General features: G+C 38.5%; 1 protein-coding gene across 6 annotated transcripts; it reads right to left on the reverse strand.

The window, feature by feature from the left end:
* Positions 1–1,496: 1,496 nt before the first annotated feature.
* Positions 1,497–26,024, reverse strand: YME1L1 (YME1 like 1 ATPase). 6 transcript variants are annotated; one of them, XM_078378622.1, is made up of 21 exons: positions 25,733–26,024; positions 23,021–23,152; positions 22,284–22,446; positions 19,639–19,737; positions 18,114–18,223; positions 17,019–17,169; positions 16,673–16,756; positions 15,575–15,657; positions 14,272–14,362; positions 13,440–13,592; positions 12,127–12,259; positions 11,182–11,244; positions 9,952–10,064; positions 8,858–9,013; positions 6,971–7,122; positions 5,472–5,598; positions 5,297–5,370; positions 4,525–4,611; positions 4,002–4,136; positions 3,736–3,832; positions 1,497–1,754 (listed from the first exon to the last, which is right to left on the reverse strand). In XM_078378622.1, the coding sequence occupies exons 1-20, from the start codon at positions 25,763–25,765 to the stop codon at positions 3,767–3,769; spliced, it is 2,205 nt and encodes a 734-aa protein (XP_078234748.1). In that variant the 5' UTR covers positions 25,766–26,024; the 3' UTR covers positions 1,497–1,754; positions 3,736–3,766. The 6 variants fall into 6 exon arrangements, with proteins under 6 accessions (XP_078234748.1, XP_078234747.1, XP_020656860.3 ...); XM_078378621.1 differs by having other exon boundaries at positions 1,497–2,347; XM_020801201.3 differs by having other exon boundaries at positions 16,649–16,756.
* Between the last annotated feature and the right edge of the window lie 1,672 nt (positions 26,025–27,696).

The following is a 27,696-nucleotide window of genomic DNA, read 5'->3' on the forward strand; positions in this document are numbered from 1 at the left end:
TATCGGCCCCCTGGGTTGAATGTGCTGCTGCTAAATGCCAGGTTGGTAAATGGGAAAACCACCATCCTGGATGAGCATGCTAAACTGGGTTGTATTACAGACACTTGGTTGTGCGAGGCTGGGGATATTAATCTCACTCAGCTTTGCCCACTAGGTTTTTCTATATAGCAGCAGACAAGACCTGGAGGGCAGGAAGGTGGAGTTGCAATGGTCTATTGTGATTCCACCCTCCTTAAGCAGACATCATAGCCCAGGACAGAACAGGGATTCTGTTGGTCAACTGCCCACCCTGCTGCTCAAACGTCTCTCTTCCTGAATGGTCAAGCACCTATTACAGGTTGGCCCGCTGGAGGAGAACACACACTACACTATAGCCTGCCGTGAAGAATTTGTATGGTACTTTGCAGGTAGAATTGCTCGGATCTGCTCTGACTTGGATGCTGTAATTCATGCAGGTCCTGTGAACATAACTATGGCCTGAGTTTGTCTTGCATTTATGGAAAGTTTCTGTTTTTGCAGCCTGATGATGTGGATGGGAGTCTTGAAGAGGTGAAAGCTACAAGTCTGTTGGACCCTTGCCCTTCTTGGCTTATAAAAGCTACTAGAGAGGGACTAGCTGACTGGGCCAAAGGAGTGGTGAACGCCTCCCTGTAGCAGGGTAGAATCTCAGCATGTTTAAGAGTCAGTAGTGAAACCATTGCCGAAAGCTTAGATCCCACAATTTTGAATAATTTCTTATATCCATCCTCCCTTGTTCATACCTCCTCCCATGTATGCTGTATACAAACCTCTGACTCAAATATTATGTTCCATGTGTCTGAGGGGTGGATTACAAGCCATAAGAACTCACACTGAAATAAATTGTGTCTTAAAGGTGTTAGTCGCAAAGGTGTCTCAGAACCATTGATTTGTTTTTGCAGAAAGTGGCTATCACGGCGACCTCTCTGAAAACTTCACTGAAATAAAACACAGAGCTGGAAACAAAACTGAGTTTTCTTGTAGAGGGAAGATACTCCTACAGAAGTAGAGATATGTTTCATGTAATGGCAGCTTGCTCTTGCCCCATTCTCTATATGTAAATGTTGGCCAGGGTCACCACCTTTTCAGGAAAAGATGCTCTCACTGAATGCTGATAGATCTTGCAGAGGGACATTCCCCCTTTAACATCTTGGTATGGAGAACTAGGTTACTATTCCTTTGCACAAAGAAAGAAAAACTCAAGAGTCCTTTATTAAATTTTAATTCCTTTCTTATGTAGGATCAGACACTATTATTTTGACCGTCCAATTAACATCTGTTAAAGGGAAACATATCTGCTGGAAGTTCTAGGATTCCACAGAATCTAGATCCTGGTGAACAAGTATTTTATAATCCCATTTTAGGTTAAAAATAAATCCTATATTGTAGCCTAAGACCAAAACCAGCAAGAAGAACTTATCTACTTCTCATTTTTAAATAAATTACTTGGAAATCCAAGTAATTAAAAACAATACACATTTGCTTAACTCTCAAATTTATTTACAGGCTTTAGATATGTTTTATACACCTCAATTTACATAAGAGGGAAACCAGAATAAAGCACTTTACACTTGAAAAAAGGGTGAAGCATTCTGCATATTTACAAGAAATGTTTATTTAAAAAGGGAGGTGCCAAACATGGTGCACTCGTTCATCTTTTACTAGGTATTAATATAAAAGGGTACATGTCAGCATGGCATCTTGGTTTTTTGTTTTTAAAAACCGCTTTAAGGTTCCTGAACAGAAAAAGAAGAAAAAAAGTTGTGCTGAAATAATGGATACAATGAAATAAAAATAATTTTCTACTAATTAAAAAGTACTTGCATTATCAGTGGTATTTGCAGCAAAACACCATATTAGCCCTAGTTTTAAATGGAAATCATTATCAACTTTTCCCCACTGTTCAGCACAACACACTTCAAAAATCTTGAAATAAAGACCTTTTTAGATAGTGAAGTGCCATGGTTAAAGTTATAACAAGAGTTTGGGTATTAGTAGCAACTGTCGTACTACATCTCTACTCCAATTCCAGCATTTTACAAAATGCTTAAATACATTTCCTTGAAGGATTAAAGTCAATTATTAATCTCAACTAGAAAAAACTCCCTGGCCTATATCCAGTTGAGGCATTATCCCTGTACATCATTCTGCACAGTTGTACTTTTCACAACTACGTGTAAGGAGGCATCCACTACCTCCTCATGTGTATGGTTTTCATGGCTGCAACATCGCTGATCCCAATCATGTCCTTGCAGCAGAGAGAAGGAGATATTTATGTCAACATGCAGCAGAAGAAGTCCCAGCTTTCTCTGACAAGTTCACCTTCTTCCTGGGAGGGGGCATAGAGAACAGCCCAAGTGGTGAGCAAGATGATACCCATTTACTGCATGCCCTGCTGCTTTATACATACTATAAGGGGCAGAGATATGAAGTCCCAGTAGTTGTTCTGGATGGGTGTACATCTTATTTTATCTGTCTGGGCAAAATGTGCATGGACAGCAGTTTGTGCCTGCCTCTCTTATGTACTTAGAGCCTCCTTCCTTCATGACAGTATGCCTGACTTCCTTCTATCTGTTCATCTGTCTTGTCTGGTCTCTCTCTCCAAAGTGAAGTGAACACATATTCCATTCTCTTTTCCCATCCTCACCTGCAGGCATTTCTCTGCCTATCACACTGGCAACTGCTGCAGCTCCCTTGTCATCTACCCTCTTCTCCTGGGTAAAGGCATAGCACAATTTAAGCTAGAAGGCAGTAACATTTGGGTGCAGGAAGGAAGCATGACTGGATGCATGAAGACAATACAACCCGTGTGGTTCTACAACTTGGCACTGCAGTGCTGTTAAGGATCTTCACTTAATGAGCATTCAATTGGATTTAGGCAACTAGCTTATTTATTGATCATGCCTACTCTAATTGGAGCTAATAAACAGATTTAGACTTCAGCATGTGGGCAGCACATATGTCTAAAATGGGCTAAAAAGACAAAACACAAAAGGCATTTGTTGACAAAGCGGAAGAGAAAACTAAGTACTCTTTGACTGACCAATACTTATTAGGAAATCTGACAAGACTTTCAAAATGTTATTTTTAAAGATCCAACACTATAGACACTTCAAAGCTCTGAAGTCACATCCCATACAATTTGTGTACTTCCCAGATGTGGCACATGTATTTCTTCATCCTTCTCTCCTAAATATGATGTTCTAAAATACAGATAAAGGAATCCACAGAGATATTATTGATCTGTTATTGCCCATGTCTCCTATTGTGCTCAAATGATTCCAACACTTTTGCATATATACAAAGACCAGTGGGGAAAAGGTGGTAATGCTTTGGCTGCCCTCGACTTCCTAAAGTCTGTATGACCCATTAAATAAATTATGTTATCTTTTCTAAATAACAGAAGTATCATTCTTCTGAAGAACTTCAGTGTCTAAAGCTACAAAATTGAGAATGTAATTGCTTTACAGGATCAGAACTCTTTCAATGGCCAACCAGATGCCTCTTGGAACAAGGTGTAAGTGCAAGAGCACTTTCCTACTCTTGTTCCCCAGCAAAAGGTACTCAGACGCATACGGCCACTGATGCTGGAGACACCATTTGGCCATCATAGCTAGTAGCCATGAATATTCTTCTGCCCCATGACAGAAAACAGCAAGCAGATAAACCACAGTCCATATGGAGCAGTAAGCAGATAAAAGTATTTTAAAAGCATACTATTCAGCTTCAGTATGAGGTTTCCAACAAGTCAGATCCAGCCCTGAGATTGCACGTCTATCTTTGTGGGAACTTCATTTGCTCCTTGCATCTCTTTCTAAGGAAAGACAAACATTTATAAAATGTAACAAAAGCTCACAAGACAAAAGTGTTTATCCTTAAGAAATGTGATTATTACCACACACATCAGGAAGAAAAAGCTACACTTCAAAAGGAAACTGTTGCATAAGCAATCAGCATGCTTGACAAAGACACTATCATCTCACTTCTAGTTTTTTCCCTTCTAGAATCATCTGAATTTCTTTGGCATCCAAAGTCTCATAGGTCAGCAATGCTTCAGCTAAATTCTTGTGTTCTTTTGCGTGGGTCTTCAGTATATTCTTCGCCCGTTCATATGAGTCCTATCACAGAAAGGTGCATTTAGTATTCATAATAAATTTGAAAATATATGCTAAAACAATGTAATCACAATCTTACTCATACTTTACACATACACACTTATTGGAAAAAGTAAAGGGTAGGTCCACCCCGCAAATTAAAGAAAAATAAGAAATAGATGCTATTAAGGAAAAAGACTCATTAGCAGCAATGTTTGAGAAGCAAACTTTATTATTAAACTAGTTAAAGAGGTTTGTTATAAACAATTTGAGCAGTTTTTCTGAACTTTGCAGTGAAGCTTCACTTCTAATTGTACAATTCTTAATATGAATACTAAAAGAGGCAAGGAATGTAAGCATTCAATTTTTATTTTAATTGTTCCATGAATTGAAGCTTCAAAATTGTTCTTACCTTTAAAAGTGTTCTTATTTCCTGTTCAATTACAGACTGGGTTTCTGGACTGATCTTCACAGTTTCTGTATAGGTCATGACACCAAGCTTACAGTAACAGGAAGAGGATCAAGAGAGAAGTGTTTATTTTTGTTGCATATTTAAAAGAACATTTCAATGTCCTATAATACTCAACGGACAAAATCCTGCTGCTTAATTATGCCAACAGAAGTCAAATGGTGTTAACTCTCAGTAATTGCTGCTAATTAACAAAAATAAATCATATTACAGTATTCAAAATCCCCTGCATGCAGGGGATGATGGGAAGGACACATTATTTAAAATGACTCTTCCTCTACAGGGCATGGGCATATAGAATGAAGCTGTTGTTATCACTGCTTCACCATCCTCTGCACCTTTACATGTGATGTGAAACTCAAGTCTGTATAGCATGAACTACAGAGTCTTGTGAAAGTATTGGATAATCAAGGCTCAGCGTATTGCTCACTTAAAATGAAAGCTAAATGGCTATTCTGTCAAGATCATTTTGTACAAAATTAGCACAATCACCAGTGAAAGAAGGCATTTACCATTTACAGCACACACGGCATTTTAAAAAAATCAACAAAGATTGATGTTATTTGCACGTTTCCATGTAGATTTTACTGTAATCTAAAGGGCCCAGCAGCAGATAACAGCATTTTAATATAAAAGCCCTGGTCCTTCATGATTCAAAAAGACAAGGCAAAAAGGACAATATCTGAACTTAAACAGAGATTAAGAGAAATATTACCTTCTCACTCATTCCAAACTTAGTTACCATGAGCTTTGCTATTTTAGTAGCATTGTCAAAATCACTAGAAGCACCTAACGAAAAAGGACACAGATGCAATTAAGGCCACGAAGATACATTATACAGGTGTGCTAATATACTGATTGAAGGTTATTTTCTTCTGATGTCTACTGACCTGTTGTGATGTGATCACCCCCAAATATGAGTTCTTCTGCTACTCTTCCACCCATACTAACATCCATTTGTGCAAGCAGCTGAGATCTAGTTTCACTCCATCTATCATTTTCAGGCAGCAAAGACACCTTTAATTCAAAATTGCATAAGAAGATATTAGTGGCTGAGAAAACAGTAATTAGATTTCACCACCACTATCTACTTTTATCTGCTTGAAATATTGATGGGAGTCCAGGATATCTGCTCTCAGCTCTTCTTTTGTTTCCTCCATGCTACTGAACAAATCTACTACTGAATACAGAATATTTGCATTATCCAGAAAGTCCTTAAAGTTCTGACACGAATTGCCACAGGCCGTGAAATATTATTTAAGGTGAGAAGCAACTGCCCCGTAACAAGCAAATAGATAAACAGCAGCTACTGGCCAATCTATCCTCCAAATCATGAGTGCTAGCTATACCTGTCTGTCATCATGTTCAACGTATGAAAGATACAGTCTGGTGTTCTGGCTCCCTCTGGCTCTTGCAGGGATTCTACATAGACAGCACAGCATCCCTGTCTTCAGACTGTCACTGGCATGTGTTGAAAGAAATAATGGATAGGGCCTGGCTAACGTGCTCACTCCATTGTGTGTGATGCACACACACTCTAAAAAGGTCTGAACAAAACTTATCTGCCCCTGCACTATTCTGGAAAGCTGCCCTGCCTGTTCAAAGCTGAGATCAGCAGAGTAAATTACACATGTACACACCCCATACTACTGAAGCTGAGAAATAGATCCTGATGCTACTATGGCTGCAGGAGCAATCTGCTTATTTGGACTAGCTGGCTACTTAAGAAGCCAGTATAATCTGGCACTACAGTTCACAATAACTTTTAGAAAAGGAGTGAATTCCCAAAAAACATATATCTCAAATCCTTAAATATACAGACTGCACATTTTTCACAGCATTAAATGTGAATACATTATGCAACCCAAGGAGGTACAACTGTTTTCATACTAAGAAGACTGTACACAATCACTATTTAAATCCAAAGAAATCTTCCTTAAAGCATGAATAATACTATCTATTCTGTAGTACGTCACACTACCTGTGCAATGAAATATTCCTTAGAATCTTAGAAATACAGAGATGGACTCTATGGATCATTGAATCCATTGTCAAGGAGCAGCAGCAGGGAATCAAACCTCTGGCTCTACAGCCAGATACCTAGGCTACTGAGCTATCATGTTGAGGTATTTGAGCACTGTAGTCCTGAAGTTCAAAATGAAGTAGTCCAAGATAAAATACTCTCCCTGAATTACATTGATATATTTTTCTGAGCTGTAATAGTTGTAAAACAAAGTTTCCCTAAAACATCTACTCTGCAATTAATGACAGAACTGTTCAACTAGGCTTAAAATGATTCCATGTAATCATATCAACAATCTTCAACATTATAGTTCTACTGGGAATTTTCTCAAGTGCAAAACAGTCAAAGCTTATTCAAAATTCTCACATGTCCAAGTGTTGGTCCTCGTGGCATAATTGTTGCTTTGTTGATTGGCATTGCATCTTTAGTATAATATGCTATAATGGCATGCCCCGATTCATGATAAGCTGTAATGGTTTTGTTTTTTTCATCTATTTCCACACTTCTACGTTCAGGGCCTGGGAGGAAAGCAAACGAGAACATATTAAATCTAAGATTTTAAATTGTAAGTGGAACTTTTTACCAAATATTACAGTGTGGAGTCATCCTCCTCAGAGTTTGAGTTTCAAATAATTTATTCCACCCCTGTCCTGTTTAATCTCCTTGTTCTGGAAACTGTGACATTTTCCAAGTCTGCAAATACTTCCCTTCATGTGCAAAATTATTTTGTTCAATAAGAATACATAATCCGAAGCCAAAATCCTGTTCTGCAACTTTAGGAGTGTTCTGTAAAACTGATTATTTTACCACCAGCAGTAATTTCTGGAACTTAAAGACTCCTCTCCTTTCCTGCAGTCCCCACAATGAAAGGGATCCCACAGGAGCCTTGCAGACTTCGCGGGAGGGACTGGAAATTTGTTATTTCTGAAAAATTGCTATAGTTGGTGTCATCATCAGTCCCTGATGGCATACCTCTGCAAACAGGATTTCAACCAGAGAATGAATTCCCAATAAGTATATAAAATGAAGATTAAATGATGATAATAATCATAGAACTGCAGAGCTGGAAAGACTTCTTACTAAGGCCAGCCCTTAGTAAAACCACTCCTTAAATATCTTACCTTCAAAGCCCTATTAGGTCACTATGAATGGGTTCCAACTTGACAGCATGTAACACATAACGGATTTTTTTACCAGTTCCATGATTCAGATTAAAACATTTCAAAGATCTATCCCTAAAGATGGAGATAAGATGGGCTTTCTATATTTCTAACTCACACCAACACAGCAGATTATCTTCTGACAATTTAAAAAAAAATTACTTCATGACAATGGTCATAATACTCCCTTGAAAATGAATACATAATGGGGTCTTAATTGCACATGAACATTATTCCTATAACTCAGAATAACACATCTGGACTCATTTAGGTTCTAATGCTTCCGCTCTAAATTGGAAGGACTTTTTATCTAACCATTTCTGATATATTATCTTTATATTAACCAAAACCCTGCTGAGATTTTACACTGGCAAACTTTTAGAGGTAAATTAACTGCAATTAACAAGTCAACATTACTTGTTGCACACCAAACCCAACTACAGTGTGCTAATGTCTAATTTCTTAACTAGAGGCTATCTGACTTTAAAAGTTATGCTATTTGCACAAGTGGTAACCAATAGGATTTTAGCCATTAATTTTACAGTTACAATCTGCAGTTATTTATTAAGGCATTTATATCCTCCCCTTCAGTTCCTCAAATACAAATATAATCCATAAAACACGAACAATAAGCTAAAAAGTTAGAAGTCAGATATTCAAAATAAGAGGATTAGAAAGACCAAGTCAAAAATTATGACAGAACAAAGAGATGGCACATCCAAATACCAGCCACAAGGGAACCAAACATGCTCTCAGCATAAGAGACTCAACAGTGGGGTGCTAAGTTCTTACTCAGTCGTCTGGAGCAGGGAATAGTTTATAGATATCTGTCCCAGTCTTTAATGGCAAGAGCCCAAAATTTATTATGGAAGCATATTAATACCATATTTGCTACCCACTACAATGACATTCGAACCTGGGGAGTCAGGAGTAAAGTATATTTTAAAAACACTTGCATCTGTTCAAACCCAATGTATTCCAAAATGACAGCTGCAACTTTACTAATAAAAAATTAATGTTTCTAAAGTATATACTTGAATAAACTCAGTATCAAAATTAAAATAATCTTGTTTTACCTAGAAAAAGAGCCTACCCATAAGAATTTTATCCTTTGAAAATTCTAGCTCCTTCATAGTAACCATATCTTTTCCATCAACTGCAGCTTTTAATGCAGCTTGATTCACAAGGTTTTCCAGCTCAGCTCCAGAAAATCCTACTGTACCTCTTGCAATGATTTCTGGATCAATGCCTATATGAATAAGAACACATTAAAAGTTAATGACTAAATTCTATATTAATTCAGCAAAAAAGGTTCATGATAAGCTAACTGACTACCGTGTTTTCCCCAAAATAAAACAGGGTCTTATATGAATTTTTTCTCCAAAATGCACTAGGGCTTATTTTCAGGGGATGTTTTATTTTTACCTTGATTCAAATACAGTTATGTCATCTTCTTCCGGCTGCTGCACAATGGTGGAGGGCAGGGCTTCACTTAACTGGGGCTTATTTTGGGGGTATGACTTATATTATGAGCAACCGGAAAAATCATACTAGGGCTTATTTTCAGGTTAGGTCTTATTTTCAGGGGAAAAGGGTAGTACATACATAAAATGCAAAAAAGTGACTTATTATATCCGTATTTCATTCCAAATGAATGTTTTGATTACACAGCTAACTTAGTACTTGTAAAATAGGTAAATAAGAAGAGAAAGCTGAGAATCAATAGCAATTGTTTCAATGGATTAATGATTTTTTTCACTGAAAAGAAGATAGTCTATGGATGTAGCTAGAGATTTTGCACATGTATCATCAGTTGCAACTGTAAAGAAAACTGCAAGAACCTCTCTAATTAGGAATCGTCATACCTCACATTCCTATCCCTTAGTGTGGTGGGAGGATATTTGGCTTTTATCAGATATTTGGGCCTACAACTCTCATCTGGCCACTGGTAGGGACTTGTGGCAGTTGAAATTCAAAATATGTCCATTAGGTTGGAAATGACTTGATGACATACCATTATATTAATATTATTCAAGGGCAGACAATTCCTAATTCAAGCTTTAACTGATAATGTTTCCTTAAAGATATATTCCTATGGTGAGTTGATCTTCAAACACCAACACCACCTATCAGCAATTTTCTGTATCTTTGTTTTTCAAAATGGTAAAAATTACATAATTTACTTACTTTCATCATATTTTATTTTATTGAGGTACCATTTTAGAATTTCTGTTCGGCCCCTAACATCTGGCCTGGGGACTGTAACTTGCATGTCAAAGCGACCAGGACGTATCAAAGCGCTAAATCAAGTAAATAGATAAATGGGAGAGAAAAACTCTGTGAATTACAGAACAAATATAAAATTGCTTTTGACCAAAATATGTTAAAGTATTTTTGTTGGTTTGTTTCCTTAGAATTAAGAGCTGTATACTGGTAAAACTTGTAATATATATTTAGTTGACAACTAAAGGTTAGTTTACATAAGCAGATACCCCTCAACATACATTTTATAACTATCTAGGGCAGAGGTCCCCAACCCCTGGTCCACAGCCCAGTGCTGGTCCATGACCTGAGCTGGACCAGGCCGCAGAGACAGATCTCCCACCCCTGGATGCACTCTCCTCCCACAGCCCCTTTGTGCATGTGTGCAAACACTGTGCCGGATCTAGGGATATGTTTTTTTTTTCAAATTTTTGGACTTCAGTTCCTGGAATCCTGCAAGTGTTCTGGAAATTGCAACCCAGAAACCCAAAAGCAGCACTCCTGTAGCCTCTCCCCACCCAGAAAAGCCTTTCAAGTTATTATCTGCACCAGCAGCTCTTCCGGCCTTGTTTCTTGTTGTTGACTTGTGAAAAAAAGGAAGCTGCCATGATACTTCCAGGGAGTCACGGTTCTTTTGGAGGAGCCTTCTACAGAGCCCTAAAGGGCAGTGAGACTATGGCTCCCTCAAAGAATCATAGCAGCTTCCTTCTTTCTTTTACGAAATAGCAACAGGAAACCGGAAGGCTGGAAAAGTCAACAATGCAGATAAAAAACTTAAAAGCACTTTTCTGCCAGGGAGACCTATAGCGTACTGATTCCAGTGTCTGGACTGCAATTCCTAAAATTCATGGACGATTCTCGGAAACTGAATCCAAAAATTTGAAAGACCACACTCCTCCTTGCTACTGTTCTGAGAAGCCTGGCAGATGGAGCTAAGAGGTTCACCCACTTCCCTCAGCTTCATCCAGCCCGATCTTCTCCACGGAGGCCAAATAAGTATGCTCATCCAGAACCAATTTCTAGAAGCTGCTGCTTACCCATTCACTGACCTTCCATTCAGCAGCAGCATTTTGACTCCTAGAAATCTATTTCTTCCCACCCACCCTCACCAGTGTCATAACTGTCATATAGCAGTTACATATCTTGCTCACATACTTATCTAATGCTTCAGGGAAGTTTGTTGCACCAATTATGATGACTCCTTCATTAGTCTTAAACCTTTGAAAAGAAAAAAGAGCTTCAGTTAATACAAATCGGAATAAACCTAGAACTGGAGCCCAGCCCAACTCCAATACTATCTAGAGAAGCATCTAACAGATACCACAGATACTTCATACAGCAAGGCTTCAGAATCTTTTTCAAACTGAGGGCTGTATTTCCTCAAGGAATAGCACTTGGGTACCATGTACCTGGTGGGCAGATCCAGTGCACTGAGAATGCTAAGCCATGCTAGTGGGCAGAGCCCTGTTCTCTGTCACCTCATCTTCTCTTTCCCTTTTCATTCTCTTTCTCTCGAGTGCATACTCACACATATCCATTCACCCATGCTTTGCCATCCATCCCAAACCTATTCATCCATATAAATGTACCTCTTCTCACAAAAGTGCAGATCAGAGCTTCCCATTGGGACAATGACTGTATAGCCTATCCTATGGTTATTGATGGCCGGCCCAAGCCATTTTCAAAGCATAAGGTATGTGACCACGGTGATTCTAGAACTTTATTAGCCAAAACCACAAGTATACCTTTAAAGGTAAATGGGAAAGTAAGGAATGAAGTTCTTAGACCACCTTCTACTAAGACATGGAATGTATTCTCTCCTGAGTGTCTGCATCCCTCTTTCAATGCCCCCAAACATGAAGCCTGGAGTACTGAAAAATCAGGAAAGACTGGACATTCAGATGCACCATAATTGGTAGTTTGAGGATCATCTTGTAAATAGCCAAAATATTCCACTTTTGAAGTCTATACCAGATTTCACATTCTTTACTTTTGAGGCCACATATTTCTCTCTCTGAACCCAACATCTATTATCCTTACACCATACAGTTACAACACAAGCAATAATCCCCCAAATTAGAAACAAAATTGAGTATTTACCCATCCATTTCAGCAAGAAGCTGATTTATAGTTTGCCTTGAGTATGGATGCATTGGAGACTCTACTCTTTTGCCACCAACAGAATCCAGCTCATCAATGAATATGACACAAGGTGCATTTGCTTTGGCTTCCCCTAAGAATACAATATGTCATCTTAGTTCTTCACACAGTGGTTCATTTCTTCCCTTGTTTTAAATACAAAATTCCAAAGGGTTTCTGCCATAAAACCTGCACTTTTCCATAAGATAAACTACCACTGTTATTATTTTTCCAAAGGGGGAAAAAATAAAACACTTCTCTCCAGACTGGGCAAAAAAACATGCTCCAAAGTGGCCAGATATTATATCACAGTGGGTCCAAGAGAATTCACATTCCTGAAAAATGCAAATCCTAAAAGATAACATTTTTGATTCCTTGTAAGATTTGCCAGTTTGATTTTTTTTTAATTTTAATAGAGAGCTGAAAGTGTTCTGCAGTAATAAAGAGTTACACCTTCAAGTGTATCTGCCCCAGTGATGGGATTCAAAGGGGTTCAAAGATGGTTGTAGAAATATTTAATTTCTAACAAGTGCACTGCTAGTAAAATCCCAGCAGCGATTTTCAGAAATTACACCTTCCCCCATCCTGTGTCCCCACAACAAAAAGGTTTCCTCATAACAAATGGATCCTAAGAGATACTCAGAATTCGGAGAGGAGGGGTGGTTGGAAATGTTCAATTCCCCCCCCCCCAAACAAAACAAGAGACTACCAGCAAGGCAACATTTTGCTTGCCTTGCCTCGTAAATCTAAAATGTATCAGTGGACCACACAGAATTATAACTGAAGAGCCAGTGTGGTATATCAGAGATTCAGAGCTGTGGGAGGAAAAAAAATAAAAGTTCTGGGGAGGAGGGGAAGAGACTTTTCTATGTATGTTTGTTGAAAATGAAACATTAATCACAATTTTAATTCGGATTAAAGGTATATATCCAAAATGTCAATTCGTACATGGATATTACTTTGGATTATTATTTGTATTTGTGGCTTATATGCTTTCACCCAAAAAATATTTATCTTGTAACAGCTGCAGCATTAATGCTCTGGGTTCTAACATTGTTGAAGAATATAAAAGCAACTTTTTAAATTAAGACAACTTTGAAACTGTCAAACTTGTTTAACACTACACTGCAATCTATTCAGTTGGCTGGAGTGTGTGTGTGAAGAAATTAAGTATAAATATAAGTCTTGAAAAAATTTAGTCCTATATTACTGGTCTATCCACATTACTGACACCTCTTTGCAAGGCCAGAAACGATAAACTATATTCAACTTACTAAACAGGTTTCTGATACGACTAGCTCCCACACCAACAAACATCTCATCAAATTCAGACCCAGAAGCATAATAAAAGGGAACATCAGCTTCTCCTGCTACCGCTCTGGCAAGAAGGGTTTTGCCAGTACCTGGGGGGCCCACCAACAGAATACCTGGAAAAATAAAGGCATCGGAATCTAATTACATCAAAATATACACTTGTTCTCTGTTTTGTAGTATCTTAATAAGTGCAAATATTGCTCATTACAGTTTTCAGCATACCTACAACTAGGACAATTGTTTAATAAAGGATACGTGTTTAATTGTACATACTAAAAATATGAACATATGGATGGGATTTTCAGAATTAAAGAACTCCGAGTCCCATAACGCGGCGGGAAACTGTTCCCCCTCCAGGCCAAATTACATGATTGGGAGCCCTCAAACTGACAGGAGGTAGTCCTCTCATGTCCATGCCATTCCTATGCTGTTTCTTCAGAAAGTTAGAAAATGGCATTAGAGTTGTGAGGATGCCCTGAGACTGCTGAAGGTGCATGGAGGAGCAAGTTTTGCTAGAGGCTTCCAAAGGTGACTCTTCCATGTACCTTTGTGAAAATAGTTAATTGGACTGCATTAGAACTACTTTTATCTAGACATGTTTTTAAATTGAAATCTACTCAATCTGTAAGAAGAGGATGTGACAAAGTGTCACATAGCCCTAACACTGCTTCACTGAAATCGAGAGGTACTACCAAAAAAATTAAGTTAAATTAAATTTTTTTAAAAAAAAAAAAAACCCTGTCAGAATATCTCTACCAAAGCAGCTGTCAGTTAATGCAAAATCAAACTTACCTTTAGGAAGTTTACCTCCCAGTACAGTAAATTTCTGAGGGTTTTTCAAGAATTCTACAACTTCTTGCAACTCTTGCTTAGCTTCTTCAACCTGTATTCAATGAAACGAAGGGAAATACATTTGTTTATAAATTGTGTCAATGTTTCATATTGAACAACATTTTTACAATAGTTTGGGCTGTTTGTACTAATTTTAGGTAGATTATAATTACAACCGTGAAAATTACTTTTAAATGTCCCCTGAAGGCATGCAAGAGAGTGACTGAATGTCATCGGCAACATGGCATGCCTCCGAGTCTCCCCTTCCTACTCGCCGCAAACAAGAGTGCGCCTCCCTTTGTCTCTCCTAGGCTGAAGCAATGACAGTCTAGCAATGAAAGCTGGTGAGTCTTTGCAATGAGCAGCCAATCCCGCTGCCCGCAACCCACTCTGATGACTGGCAATCCTCCGATCGCTGGGTTGCCAAAGTTCACTAAGGAAAGTCCTGCTCTCTCTTCCAAAGGCTGCAGGGAGAGCGCACCCTACACACTCTCAGGGAGCAATGTAAAAACACGCCTGGGTGACAGTCTGGAGGAAATCGACGACCAGAACAGCGCCATGATCTTTAATTGACCTGACACTGGGGCTTCTACACTATTTTCTGTGCTCTTGTTCCCTCTTTGGCCCCAAGGGAACCCCTCTGTTATGCATCACTCCATCCAGTTCCAGAAATGGCATCTGACAGTTGGCACTCACTGGGGATACACTCCTTGCCTTCTGCAATGAAACAGGGCTACCCCATACCTCCTCCCTTGATGAGGATTCCTCCTCCTTTCCAGTGACACACTTCACTTTTAAAGATGTTCCCCACCCCACACACCTATCAGTAACAAATATGGTCTTGGGCACTGGAAGAATCTGTATCATGCCCATGATTATTTGGTTTCCTGGGAACTGTAGCAGTGATGTCTCTACTTTCAAGCCTCCCAGAGTTGAAAATCTACTTTGCTATGTAGATTCATTCACATTATTATTAGGTCATTTTAATTCTTTTGATCTAAAGGAAGTATTTTATGCAGAAAGTCTTTACAAATTCTCATTTTGCCAAATTCTGCCATTTTCAGGAACTGATTATTTATTTATTTATTTATTGGATTTATATACCGCCCCATAGCGCTACAAGCACTCTCCGGGCGGTTTACAATTTTAATTATACAGGCTACACATTGCCCCCCCAGCAAGCTGGGTACTCATTTTACCGACCTCGGAAGGTAAATTTCAATTCATCTGAACAACTACTGGACATCCCAACACCTTAACTTACTCCTTTGACGTGTTCAAAAGTTACATTTTTCATCTGAACAGGGTCCACTGATGCATCAAGTCCAGAGGCTGCTCGAAAACGCACTGCAAAGTAGACAAAGCCATTAGGTCTACATTTTTCTCACAACACTTTTTTTTACTCTTAGTGTTACACTGATGAATGTACAACTAAATAATTCTTCAAAAATATGACTGATTATACTTATACCTCACTCTAACGTGACTGTCAGGAGAGGTCGGGCCAAGAACTGTTTAGTTTCAGAAATAATGTACCTCAACACCAAGTATTCCTATAACACTAACCAGTTGAATTCTGTTTCTTAGCACAGTAAGTTGCAACAAGGTTCACTGATTCAATGGGAATTTGGTGAGTTCCATTGATTCACATAGGTACTACACCATAAGTCACAACTAGAGTAGGCTCATTTAAATCAATGGAATTTATGGAGGAGTCGACTTACTAAATCCCCACTAATTCAATGAGTGTGCTCTAGTGCAACTTATTAAGATAAGCAACAGGACTTCAGTCACTGAGTCCCAAACAAATACTGCAAATGTTTGTTTCTCCCACAACATTTTAAGCAGTTCAGCACCCTCTGAATCATATCACCTATGTAACCAAACTTCTATTGGGAGAGCATTTACCCAAATAAGTGCAACAACATCTTAAAGAAGATTATGGAGAAATATATAAATATAATATTGAATATCTGCTTTTAAGACTTCCTGGTACAGAATTATATGTTTACAAATAGCAGCATAAACAGAATTAAAAGCATCTGCACTGTACAGTACTGGAAAACATTACCAAGATCATGCCACTCAAGATCATGCTAAGACTGAACTGCCTATAGCTTAAACAAAATATGTCTAATTAAAAGATATATTCTTCCCAAATACTGTTTTAGAAAAATTAAACATTAGCCATAACCAGCGGATTACTGTAGACAAGAATGAACTATTTGTGAGTTTATTCAGCTTATGATATTAATTGTTAAATGATTATATCTAACACAGTTGTAAGCTAGTGCATAAAGAAAAAGTGAAAATTTAAAAGAATGAAAAGTTAACAAACCAGTATCAGAAAAGGAGCCTTTACCCGATAAAAATGGATTTTTAAACAAACCATAAACACCCAGGATCAATATAGCAGCAAGAATGAGACGGGTTCGTCTTAAGGCATCTGAAGAAGAAAATAACATATGAATGCATGATAAACTTCCCACAAGATACAGGAAGCCAATAAGCAGAATCAACTAGATCAGCTGATGGATGTGTCAGGGAATGAGAACAGTGACAAAAGTACAGTAGATAGAGGAGAAATTTACATCTTGTTATATTTCTTCTACAAATGTAATGCAATACAGGAGAATGGTCACAATGGAAATTTATTTGCCAAAACATTTTTCTATAAACAGTGTAGATAAAAAAATACACCAACTGACCATTTGTACGTTGAGAGTGCTCCTGTGCTTTGAAAAAACCTTCAGCAAACCCAGTTTTAAAGGCTTCTTGATGAGCTTCAGGTATGTGTTTTGTTTTCATCACCTTTTCTAAACTTTCCTCCACAGGTCGTCTATCTCTTAGTAGAAACCCCTAAGAATACGATTTAAAAACCAGCTATATTACTATTTAAATAACAACCAATTCTTACAAGGAACAACCAAATCCCTTATTTTATTCAAATGTTTCTGCCCTGTAATGTTCCTTGGTATCAAGAACACTTAATTTAAAAAAATTAAGAAGTATCAGTACAAAAGCTTTTTTAAAGATTTGTTTGATTTTTAATTAGTTTGTAAAAGAAACGAATAAAAATAAAAGAACAAACTAAATATATTAAATGCTTGAATTCTAACATAAACATCAATAAATTTTGTGGATTTAATATTTCTTGATTTCCACCATACATTCGCCATTGGAACCCTTCCATAAATAGGTGATTAAGAGCTGTAAGCCCACTATCACACATACTTGGAAATCTAATTCATAGCTTAGAAAACTATTTTCTAAGAATACTGAAAAATCATTAAAATAAATGAAGTGAAATCTCAACTATCTAGAAGTTGATAAGACATTCTTATTGCTGGATTATAAAATATATATATATATTTTTTTGGATTTATATACTGCCCCATAGCGCTACAAGCACTCTCCGGGCGGTTTACAATTTACTTATACAGGCTACACATTACAGTTCCACTCAACTGAACTTGCGAAGCTTTTACATAAGAAAGATTGCTATTTATTATTTAGTTCATGGTGGTTTCTCCTGCATACCCAGTGCAATTTCTTCCTTAGTTATCTTTTTCTACATAAACACTCCAATTAGATAATTAATCTCATCTGCACACTCATCTTGATATGAAAACCCAACACTTACTTTTTATACAATTTTACCTATTTTGTTTTCCACTTTAAACAGATTCTTCAGAAGATTATTGTTCTCCTAGCTTTTTTCAGTGACTCCAGCAAAAAGCTAGGAGAACAATAATCTTCTGAAGAATCTGTCATGCCATAATCATGATGTAAAAGATCCTTACCTTTACAAATGAGGGAACAACAGTTTCTGTCTCTGTTGCATGTTCTGATGTTGACTGCAGCCGTCTTGCTTTTGATTTCAGAGTCTTAAAACCTCGGGACTGAATGAAAACTTAAAACATACAGGGATGTATTATACTTAAACAGCCAATGTCCTGTTGGATATTTATGTTGACATCAAGTGTAATTATGTGACCTGCTATGGTGATACCACTAATTAACGTGTTGTGACCTGGCACACAACCAGTAATGCAAATGGCAACTCAATCAGAAGCATCCACTGCTGCAATTTATGCAATTACACTTATACTGGTGTGACTCCCCAGTAAGATTGATCAACATCATGCTACACATTTAGTAGTTTCCTTGTAAAGCAATTTATGATATTACACAGGGGTGTCTACTGTTCAAATTAAAGAAAGCAAAATCTCTCAAACAAGCTTAGAAGAGGCATCCTGATAACAGTTATGCTATTTAAGCAATGCTGGTACAATCCTATACAGGATGTTTCCTCAGACCCTAATTCCACAGTATTCAATGAGGCCTATTCCAAGGAAAAGTGCGTAAGACTAAAATGTACATTATAGAGGTGCCATAACAAGACAGAACAGTAATTGAGATGTAACTGTGTTTTTAAGCACAACTTTGAAACTTATATTTTTCTAGAGAGGCTCAGCAACTGAAGATCTTCTCTATATAAGAACGTAGACTTAGGGGATCTTGAAAGTAACTAGTTTTATTTGACAAAAGGTTTTTGTGGCCTATGGACTAGTTTCTCACAAATAGTTATGGTTCACAAATGCTTAAGCCAAATAAAACCTGTTAATACAAGAATTTTTGTAGCTTTCATTGTAACAAAGTCAACAGTTTCAAACAGTTAACTTCCTGGACATTTCTGAGTTTTCAAAAGCTGCTGTAGTTGGGAGGACTTGCAGAAAAAAGTTGTTTTTGATGATATCATTCAAATCACAAATTTGAACTTTGAACCCATGTATCCATTGCCACACTAGCACATGCTAGCTTCACATGCCAACTCTTGATCTTAACCAGAGTTCAACCCATAATTCTGTACTTAAGCAATAAATAAACGATACTGGATGGCTCAATGGCCATAATTAGCCATTTACTCTTGTGAGGAAGAATAAAAGACTATGGCAACTATTTCCAAGTTCAAACATGTTATTTTATACTTGATTAACAGAAAAATGGAATGTTATCAGCCTATATCCAGATTCTTTGTTTTGCAAACAGAAAGGACTGAACTCCAAGAAACTTGGTGAGGTGATTTCTACTTCTTCCTTCCCCCTAATCCTAGGGAACCACTTCTTGCACTATTGCAAGGGATCACCCAACATTCTGGAATAACATTTCAGGGGAAGAAATCGGCAAGCATCACCTTCTCCTTCAAGCAGAATTATTTCCATGAGCACAGTTCTATTGGTTGAAAGTTCTGTATCTAAACCACAGCATACTTCCTTCCTTGATTTGTTAACCATATTCAGAAATAAGGAATTTCCTGCTTCCTACCTGGCCAACGCTGAAGATCTGAACGTATGCTCTGGAGGAGGCTAGGATTTCGTCTGTATGGGTACGATGAATGCAAGACTCTAAAGACATCTGTGAAACCTAAAAAATGATGATAAAAATTACTTATTTCTCTTTTGACATAAAAAGACTAGAACTGGTAAAATTTGGTATTTTGCTTTGAAACTTTATAAAAAATATTTTAAAATGAGGTTAAAATATTTGGGTTTAAAACTGGATTTAGCCCCAAATCTACACTTTACTGCCATTAAGAAAGCTCCTTCAAAAGAGTAGATAGTAGCATACAGATTCAACAAAGTATATTTCTATAATTTCTAAAAAATTCAGATACTTCTATAGTTTGCAGGGGGGTTACCATAAAAGAAAACTTTTTGAAATAGAAGTGCACCTGCAGCCCTCAGTATTAAAAAATGAAACATAACATAGTGTGCATTCCTGTACTATTTAAAATTATTGCGACCTATCTACTGTATCTTTACAACGCAATTTGATGACAAATTTGTGGATATGTAATTATAGAATAAATATTACATTTCCTTTTTTTTTTCTCTGATCAATTTCAGCAAACTCTTGGCATGGAACCCTCCACATATCTTATCCAGTGCTCAGGCAAAACCACTGGGTGTAGGTTTGAGCTCCTTCTCTATTCACTCCCTAGCTCTGCAAACAGGTGCTCCAACCTACTAAACTATACCAGCCTATATAACAACAGTAACAGAGATGGAGAGTGTACAATAGTTTAAAATTTCAAGAAAAAGATCATTATTGGAAGCAATGTTAGGTGGCAAACAGTTGAAAATATATTTTAAAGGCACATGGTACAGCACCATTGCTAAACCTAAGCAGCTTCTGGACAACAAAGCACTTCAGAACCTCAAGTGTGCTATTACAGTTCAATAACAGAGACAAAATAAACACAAGTTTCAGAAATTGGCACAGTGGACTAATTACTTCTTAAATCTGGCCTCGAAACCCATTTCTGTGACCCCATTATTTCCTACATTTTAGGAAGGAGCAAGAGAACTGCAGAAAGCTAGTGGTGTTTGTGTGGGGAGGGGGGCAGTGAAAAATGGCCATTGAAGCTTCTGAAGGTAGGGCAAAGTAGTTACAAGATGATGGACACTACCGTGTTCCCCCCAAAATAAGATAGGGTCTTATAGTGTATTAATTTTTGCTTCAAAAAAACACATTAGGACTTATTTTCAGGGGATGGTCTATGTTTTTCATGTACAGCAATCTACATTTATTCAAATGCAGTCATGCCATCTTCTTCTGGTTGCTGCACAATAGTGGAGGGTGAGATTTCACCTAACTGGGGCTTATTTTTGGGCTTATGTTACAAGCATCCTAAAAAATCATACTAGGGCTTATTTTCAAGTTAGGTCTTATTTTTGGGGAAACTGGGTAGTGTACAAATTTTATATTTATAAAATTTATATTTACTAATATTTATAAATGTAAGGCTGTCAATATTTGTTTTACAAATTTCTAATTCTTCTATGGTTGATGATAACATTATCCCCACCACCAATACCAACAGTAGTTGTTTGCATATTATAACTAGGATTATGTAAATAAAGTAAGCAAAACAGGGAATGGCAATACTAGCAAAATGGCAAAAACAAAGAATGGCAAAAATAAAACTAGCATAGGTTCTTGACTCCTGTTGGCATAAAAATGGCCTTTTCAGAGAAATTGGCATAGCAACCACACAGAAAACAGGTGTGTCTCAATACCAGTGTGATTGGGTTCTTTCTCTGTTGGGGGTGGGTCTTTCTTTTCCACAGGAAAAATAGACGGAGACGAGGATAAAGGTACAAACAGGGCTTCTTTATTCGTTTTAACTTCTGAGTTATCAACACAAAAAGGGTCCAACAAACTCAACTCTGGCAATAACTTGTAACTCTTAACATTCGTTCCATTTCCATTCTTTACTCTTCATTCCCTCTTCATCCCATGAGGGGTTTGAACAGTTTGGTTCCAGGTTGGGAAACTCAAGGCTGCACAAATCATCCCGCAACAGGGATGTTTTACCTAGTTCCCCTCCAGATATGGCAGGTAACTGGTGGTACCAATGTAAGTTACCTTCTTCCTTATATCTTGGGGACGTGGCACCGCTACCATATTCCATTCCATCTTCAACTTAGGCTTGTCTTTCTCCACCAAGTTCGGGGGATATGGCAGTAAACCTCTTCCAGTTCTGAGGTTTGGGAACTCATGAACTAATTCAACTGGTTCATAGCTTTGAAGCCCCTTTTCCTCTGTCTGCACAGCTTGATCTTCTCTCTCAACTTCATACTTCCTCCCTCCTTTTTTTCTCTTCCTCCTCCTTTATACTCCCGTCCCACCTCATCAGATCAACTCCTCCCCTTCTCTGGCTTGTCTACCCTCTGCCAGGAATACCTCTACTGCCTTATTCCATCTCACTTCTCTTTCATCTATCTGGATCAACTCTCCTACAGCACAGCCAGTCACTAACTCTTGTCTGTTATCCTCGGAGGACAGCACACTAGGCTGCTCTTCTTCACAATCAGAATATCAGGGTATGTGGCACAACATTGCCTAAGACTCAATTCGGTAAGTGACTCCACACTCCCATTATGCTAAGACAATATCTAAAAACCTACCATACTTATTTTCAAAGAAGGACTCCGCAGATATATACGATGTTTGCCAATGTGAAGGAATTTTGTTTTCTACAGAGAACCCAGGAAGTAGGTTGTCCACCAGTTCCTCAAGTTGTCTAGCTTTCAAATCAGAGAGTCCCAGGTCACGCAGATTAAGTACTGGCTGTAAAAAAATAGATAAAGCTGCCAAACATTTATGGAAATTAAATTATTCCAAAATTAAGATCCAACAATTAAGCATTGAGATGTCTTCTTTCTAAAAATGTTCAGAAAGGAAGAAGCAGGCCAGAAACCACTTACTTTTTATTTCATTTCTGGATGCCCAGGCATTCATTTTGTGTTTAATACTTCTTCAGACTATTAAATTTCCTATCAATTAATTATATTGTGTGGTCCTCCAGTCCAAAATTTGAATTTGGTTTCTTTTACTCAAATATAAAGGAAAATAGTACATGCAGGCAATGAAAGACTAATTTTTCATACTGTTATGAATAATAAGTTATAACTGAAGTTAACAAAAACAACTTAATCAACTATGCACAAAGAAATATTTGCACAGTAACTTGATTGTATACTTAAAAAAACCACATAGTATTGTTGGATTTCTGCAGACAGCACCAAACCTTAAACAACATGGGAAGAATCTCTTGAAAGTAACACTTGAATTATATTACATGTGAATAATCCTAAACAATATACACACATATAAATCTATTATCCCAGCCGAGAACTCTTACCTCACTGCTCTGCACATCATGTTCAGGTGCTATTTCCTTCTGCACATACTGAGTAGATACTGCAGTGAAAGATGGAACTGGACTTTTGAGTGAATGGAAGGCATTGATGAGATGACTCAAAGGAACTGTGACCTGATATAAAAATTATGTGAAATCATTTAAAATGTTTCTGCTTTTAAAACATTTATAAACACTCTATGCAATTTAGACAGAAAATATTAATACAACACATACTGCCTGCCTAGTTATCTCTAAATGTCTTTAAATATTTACTGGACTCCACAGAATAAGGAAGAAATATAATCACTTTAGAGACAGAAACTGAAAAATGCAGTCAGTAAGAATGAAGTTACTATGATACCAATTAGGCTTTGAAACCCGATATGTGCCAACTTAATTAACATCTTATCTATAAACAAACTTAATCTCTCTATATTTTAAATGCTTTTTCAGTCTATAACCTTTCTGTCAGTAGCTTCACTTTACAAAATATACACGCTACTGGATTTTATAGTGCAAAGTTATAACTTTCCAAGAAAGAGATTACGGAAATTACTTTTGGCTGCAACTCCTACACTCGGGGAGCTTGGAAGTTACCATTCAAAAAAGTGGCTTTCTGGATCTCTCTCCCCCTACAACTATGTTTTTTAATAAACTTCTCCAGCCCTCCTTATGCTCTTGCCTTCCCAAATTCCTAGTTGCATTATGCCCAACAAACATTCTACATACGTACTGATGGATGAAATTTTCTCACTGGATACTACTGCCTCATGGCGCAGTGGTTAAACTGCTACACTGCGGCCAAAACTGTGCTGACGACCTGGGGTTCAATCCCAGGTAGCCAGCTAAAGGTTGACTCAGCCTTCTATCCTTCCGAGGTTGGTAAAATGAATGCCCAGCTCGCTGGGGGGGGGGGGGGGGGCAATGTGTAGCCTGCATAAGTAACTTGTAAACCGCCCAGAGAGTGCTTGAAGCGCTATGGGACGGTATATAAGCAGCACGCTTTGCTTTTGCTCTGCCTCAAAATTCTCAGACATCTCATCTGAAGATGAAGAATACATACATTCGCCCAAAAAGCTGAGTTGCTGAAAGGAAGAATACAGACTTCTTACACTAACACAAGTTCACATAATGTAAAAGATGCAAGTAGCTGCCACTTTTTTCTAATCCTTTCAACAAGCTGATCTCACATGTCACTTACTAGGGTTACCTGCTGTCAAGTAGGAACCAACTTATAACAACCCGAACAAGGCTTCCAAGCTAAGTGAAATATGTAAGGAGTGGTTTTACCAGTTCCATATATCCCCAGTCAGCTTCCATGGCTGCGTAGTGATTCAAACCCAGCCCTCCTGAGCCCTACTCTATCCACTACACCACTGTAGATAATCTAGGTCACTGGTTCTTAACCTTTGTTACTCAGATGTTTTTGGACTGCAACTCCCAGAAGCCTTCACCATCAGCTGTGCTGGCTGGGGTTTCTGGGAGTTGCAGTTCAAAAACACCTGAGTACCAAAGGTTAAGAACCACTGATCTAGGTTACTGATTGCCCACTGGGATTTTGTCCATATTTGATACCCCAAGCATATCACTCAGAGACTGTTTTCAAACTGCCACAGATTGTAAATCAAGCCAAGATAGAAGTCAAAATTCTTCCACATGTGATCAAATTACTTCAGTTTGGAGCTTTCTGAAAAGAACATCTTCTGTTCAAAGACAGTACTGGGCTAGATTGATCAATAATCATGTAAGGCAACTACATAGGTTCCTTGTTCTTATCCACTACATACTGTATTAGTACAGTACAGCCTCTGAGGTCTCAGAAACGGTGCTCCCAACTGTCCTCTGAACCTAAAGCACTGCCAATTCACCTACAGGTTTTCTATACCGGCAGCCACAATCCAACAGGAAAAGGCTTAGGCGTGTGGGAGGTATAGTTCATAAAATGGCAATTAAACTAGAACATAAAAAAAACTTTGTAGCATTACGAAACTGGATAATTTCCAGTGGATAATTTCCCTGCACTGTTTTATACCAGAATTCCATATCCTAAGAAATTCAGGAACAGCAGGTTATGTTAACAGAAAAAGCTGTTTCACAGTTAACTGTTAGAATTATCCTGCAGAAGATGCATTAAGAATCCTTTGTTTCCTCAGCTTTAACAGAAGATTACATAAAAGGATGAAGAACAGACCAGGGATCCGCTTCATCAAGGCCAATTCCAGGGAGCCTCCACATTCAAGGGCATTACACCTCCGAATACCAGAGGCCGAAAACATTCAATCGGGGTGTGTGTGTGTGTGTGTGCTGGCTCGCTGGGTCGGGATTTTCGTTGCGGACTAGGAAGCGTATTTGGCTCGCAGGCTTCTTCGAGGCCCCTGGCTATTCGCGAATAAGCAAAGAACCCGACAAATCCCTTATTCGTTCTTAAGCATTTTCCCGCTGGAAGTCCTCTCTCTCCCTCTCACCCGCCTCCCACTGTTGTCTCTCTCTCTCACACACACACCGAGGTCAACGCTCGCCGTCCTCACTCCCCCCCCCGTCAGACCCCCGCCAGGAGGCAGCCTCCTTCCTCAGTCTACCAATCCTTCTCCACCCCCGCGGCCATCGCGGTTGGACGGGACCCCCCTTCAGCCTCCGCAACGCAGAACAATAGCGACGTCCCACAACGCATTCCAGCGGCCTCCCCTACCGACCCCGCGGGCCTTCCTTTACCTGAGGCTGCACGGTGGTAGAAAAGGAAAACATCCTCCTCGCCTCCGCCCCCGAGGCAGGCGGACCAGCACTCTGAAGACGGCTTCTTAGCTTCTCCGGCTCTGCCTTCCGCAGGAAAAAACGACTCGGCAGCTATTCCGCTCTATAGGAAAATGGCCGCCTCATTCCGCCGGCACAGGCTCCGCCGACTCCAGTCCTAGGGCGGACTCCAGTCCCGGAAACAAGACGTGACTATAGTACTTCCGGGTCATTCTGTTTACCATCTCCTCCTCCTCCTCCCCCCCCGTCCAGTGATTGGCTGGGTGAAGCGGCAGGCCTTCGACAGAATGTAGCAGATGACGTAGGCATAGACCGTTGGGCTTACGTAGGACGAACCATATGTTTTATTAATTTATAATATTCGGTTTTCTGTACAGTAGATGGACTGATTTCGAAGTGGCTGTGATGGCCCGTGCGCTGTTTCGAGAGCGTGTGGGCTTTTTGGAAGGATTGGTTTTCAAAACTTTTTAGAGGATGTTTTTCATCTGCTTTTAATAATTTTAATACTGTATATTGCTTCGAGAGCCCTGGAGGCCAGAAATATAGTAGCCAGTTTCAAGTACTGTACAGTATATGAATGAGTAGAGCATGTACAGCATGGCTTTTTGTGGTCTACAGTCTGCCCCCAACCCAGCCTTAGTGGAGAGCATTCCAATATTCCAACACCCACTCCATTGGTGTAATCAGGATAAAGTTCTGTTAATTTGTTTCCCCGAGTGCTCCTCGCTCTAATCCTGGATCGTGGCCATATGAGGAAGGCTATGGTGATTTACTGTACACCTTTAAAAACAAAGCCCAGGGTAAGTGAGACAAGCCTTCTTTCAAATGTGATTCTGACATTTGGAAGGGGTTTACAAAATCTCCCCTCACACTTTCATGGGGCCATTAAGTTGCTATAAACCCAAAACCAGCAAAAATTTAGAAATCTGGTTGTTGTGGGTTTTTTGGCCGTGTTCTGAAGGTTGTTGTTCCTAACGTTTTGCCAGTCTCTGGCCGGCATCTTCAGAGGACAGCACTCTAAGTTTAGAAATTTCTTAGAATCTCTGAGATTTAGAAATCTCTTAGAAAAGAAAATGAGTTTGAATCTCATACCTTTTTAGGGGAAGAAATGATTTTTCCTGGTTCTGATTTGGCCCAGAATCAAATGCATCACTTTTTTTGTGCAAGGGTCATGTTGCTCTAATTCAGGGTTCTTACATGTTGCGTTACTCCTGTTACTCTCGGCTATCATAGTCAGTAATTGAAATCACAATAGTTGTAATCCATCTATATCTGAAGAACTACATATTTTTCACTAAAAATAGCTCTGTACTGTAGTATGACTTTTTACTTTTCTGCTTTATTATTGTGCAGCAGACATTTAGCATGAGCTAATTACTGTTCCAACTGACCAGACAGCTCTGTGTTATAGGCATCTGGTTGCAGAGCCATAGACTGGGAGTTCAGTTCCCCACTGTGTATCATAGAAGCCAGCCTGTTTGGCCTTCAGCACAGTCCAGGGCACATCACTCAGAAGAAAGGAATGCTAAATTATTTCTGTGCATTCTCTACATAGATAACCCTGGAAAGGGTTGCAATCAGTCACTATTGACTAGACAGCATGCCATTATTATTTAATAAATAATGTTCTAGGTTTTTAATGTATTCTTTTACTTCTTATTCTTTTCCCACTGGTTATCATAATAGCTGTATTGACCTTGGATGCAACCATTCCAAACAATGATGTGCCAGTATCCAAAAAAGGTTCACATGCTTTCCAGTCAGTAACTTCTCGCTGCTTATCTTTCTGTTTCACCTTGAAAGTTCAACTGTGGTCAACACTTTCAAAGTTTATAACCAGTGTGAATAGTACAATTGTCATTTTCTGCGCCCTGTTTCATTCTTATCCCTGTATAACATTTTTACATAATATAAATATATATCAT

Source organism: Pogona vitticeps, chromosome 6, assembly GCF_051106095.1.
Source record: "Pogona vitticeps strain Pit_001003342236 chromosome 6, PviZW2.1, whole genome shotgun sequence".
NCBI lineage: Eukaryota > Metazoa > Chordata > Lepidosauria > Squamata > Agamidae > Pogona > Pogona vitticeps.

Excerpts from the sequence above, each read along its gene's own strand:
- YME1L1 (XM_020801201.3), bottom strand. The coding sequence starts at position 25,765 with ATGTTTTCCTTTTCTACCACCGTGCAGCCTCAG. Across the intron at positions 22,447-23,020 it reads ATGATGTGCAGAGCAGTGAG|CCAGTACTTAATCTGCGTGA; the intron begins GTAAGAGTTCTC and ends ATTTTTTTACAG. Across the intron at positions 15,658-16,648 it reads AGGCTCCTTTTCTGATACTG|TGCGTTTTCGAGCAGCCTCT; the intron begins GTTTGTTAACTT and ends TCTACTTTGCAG.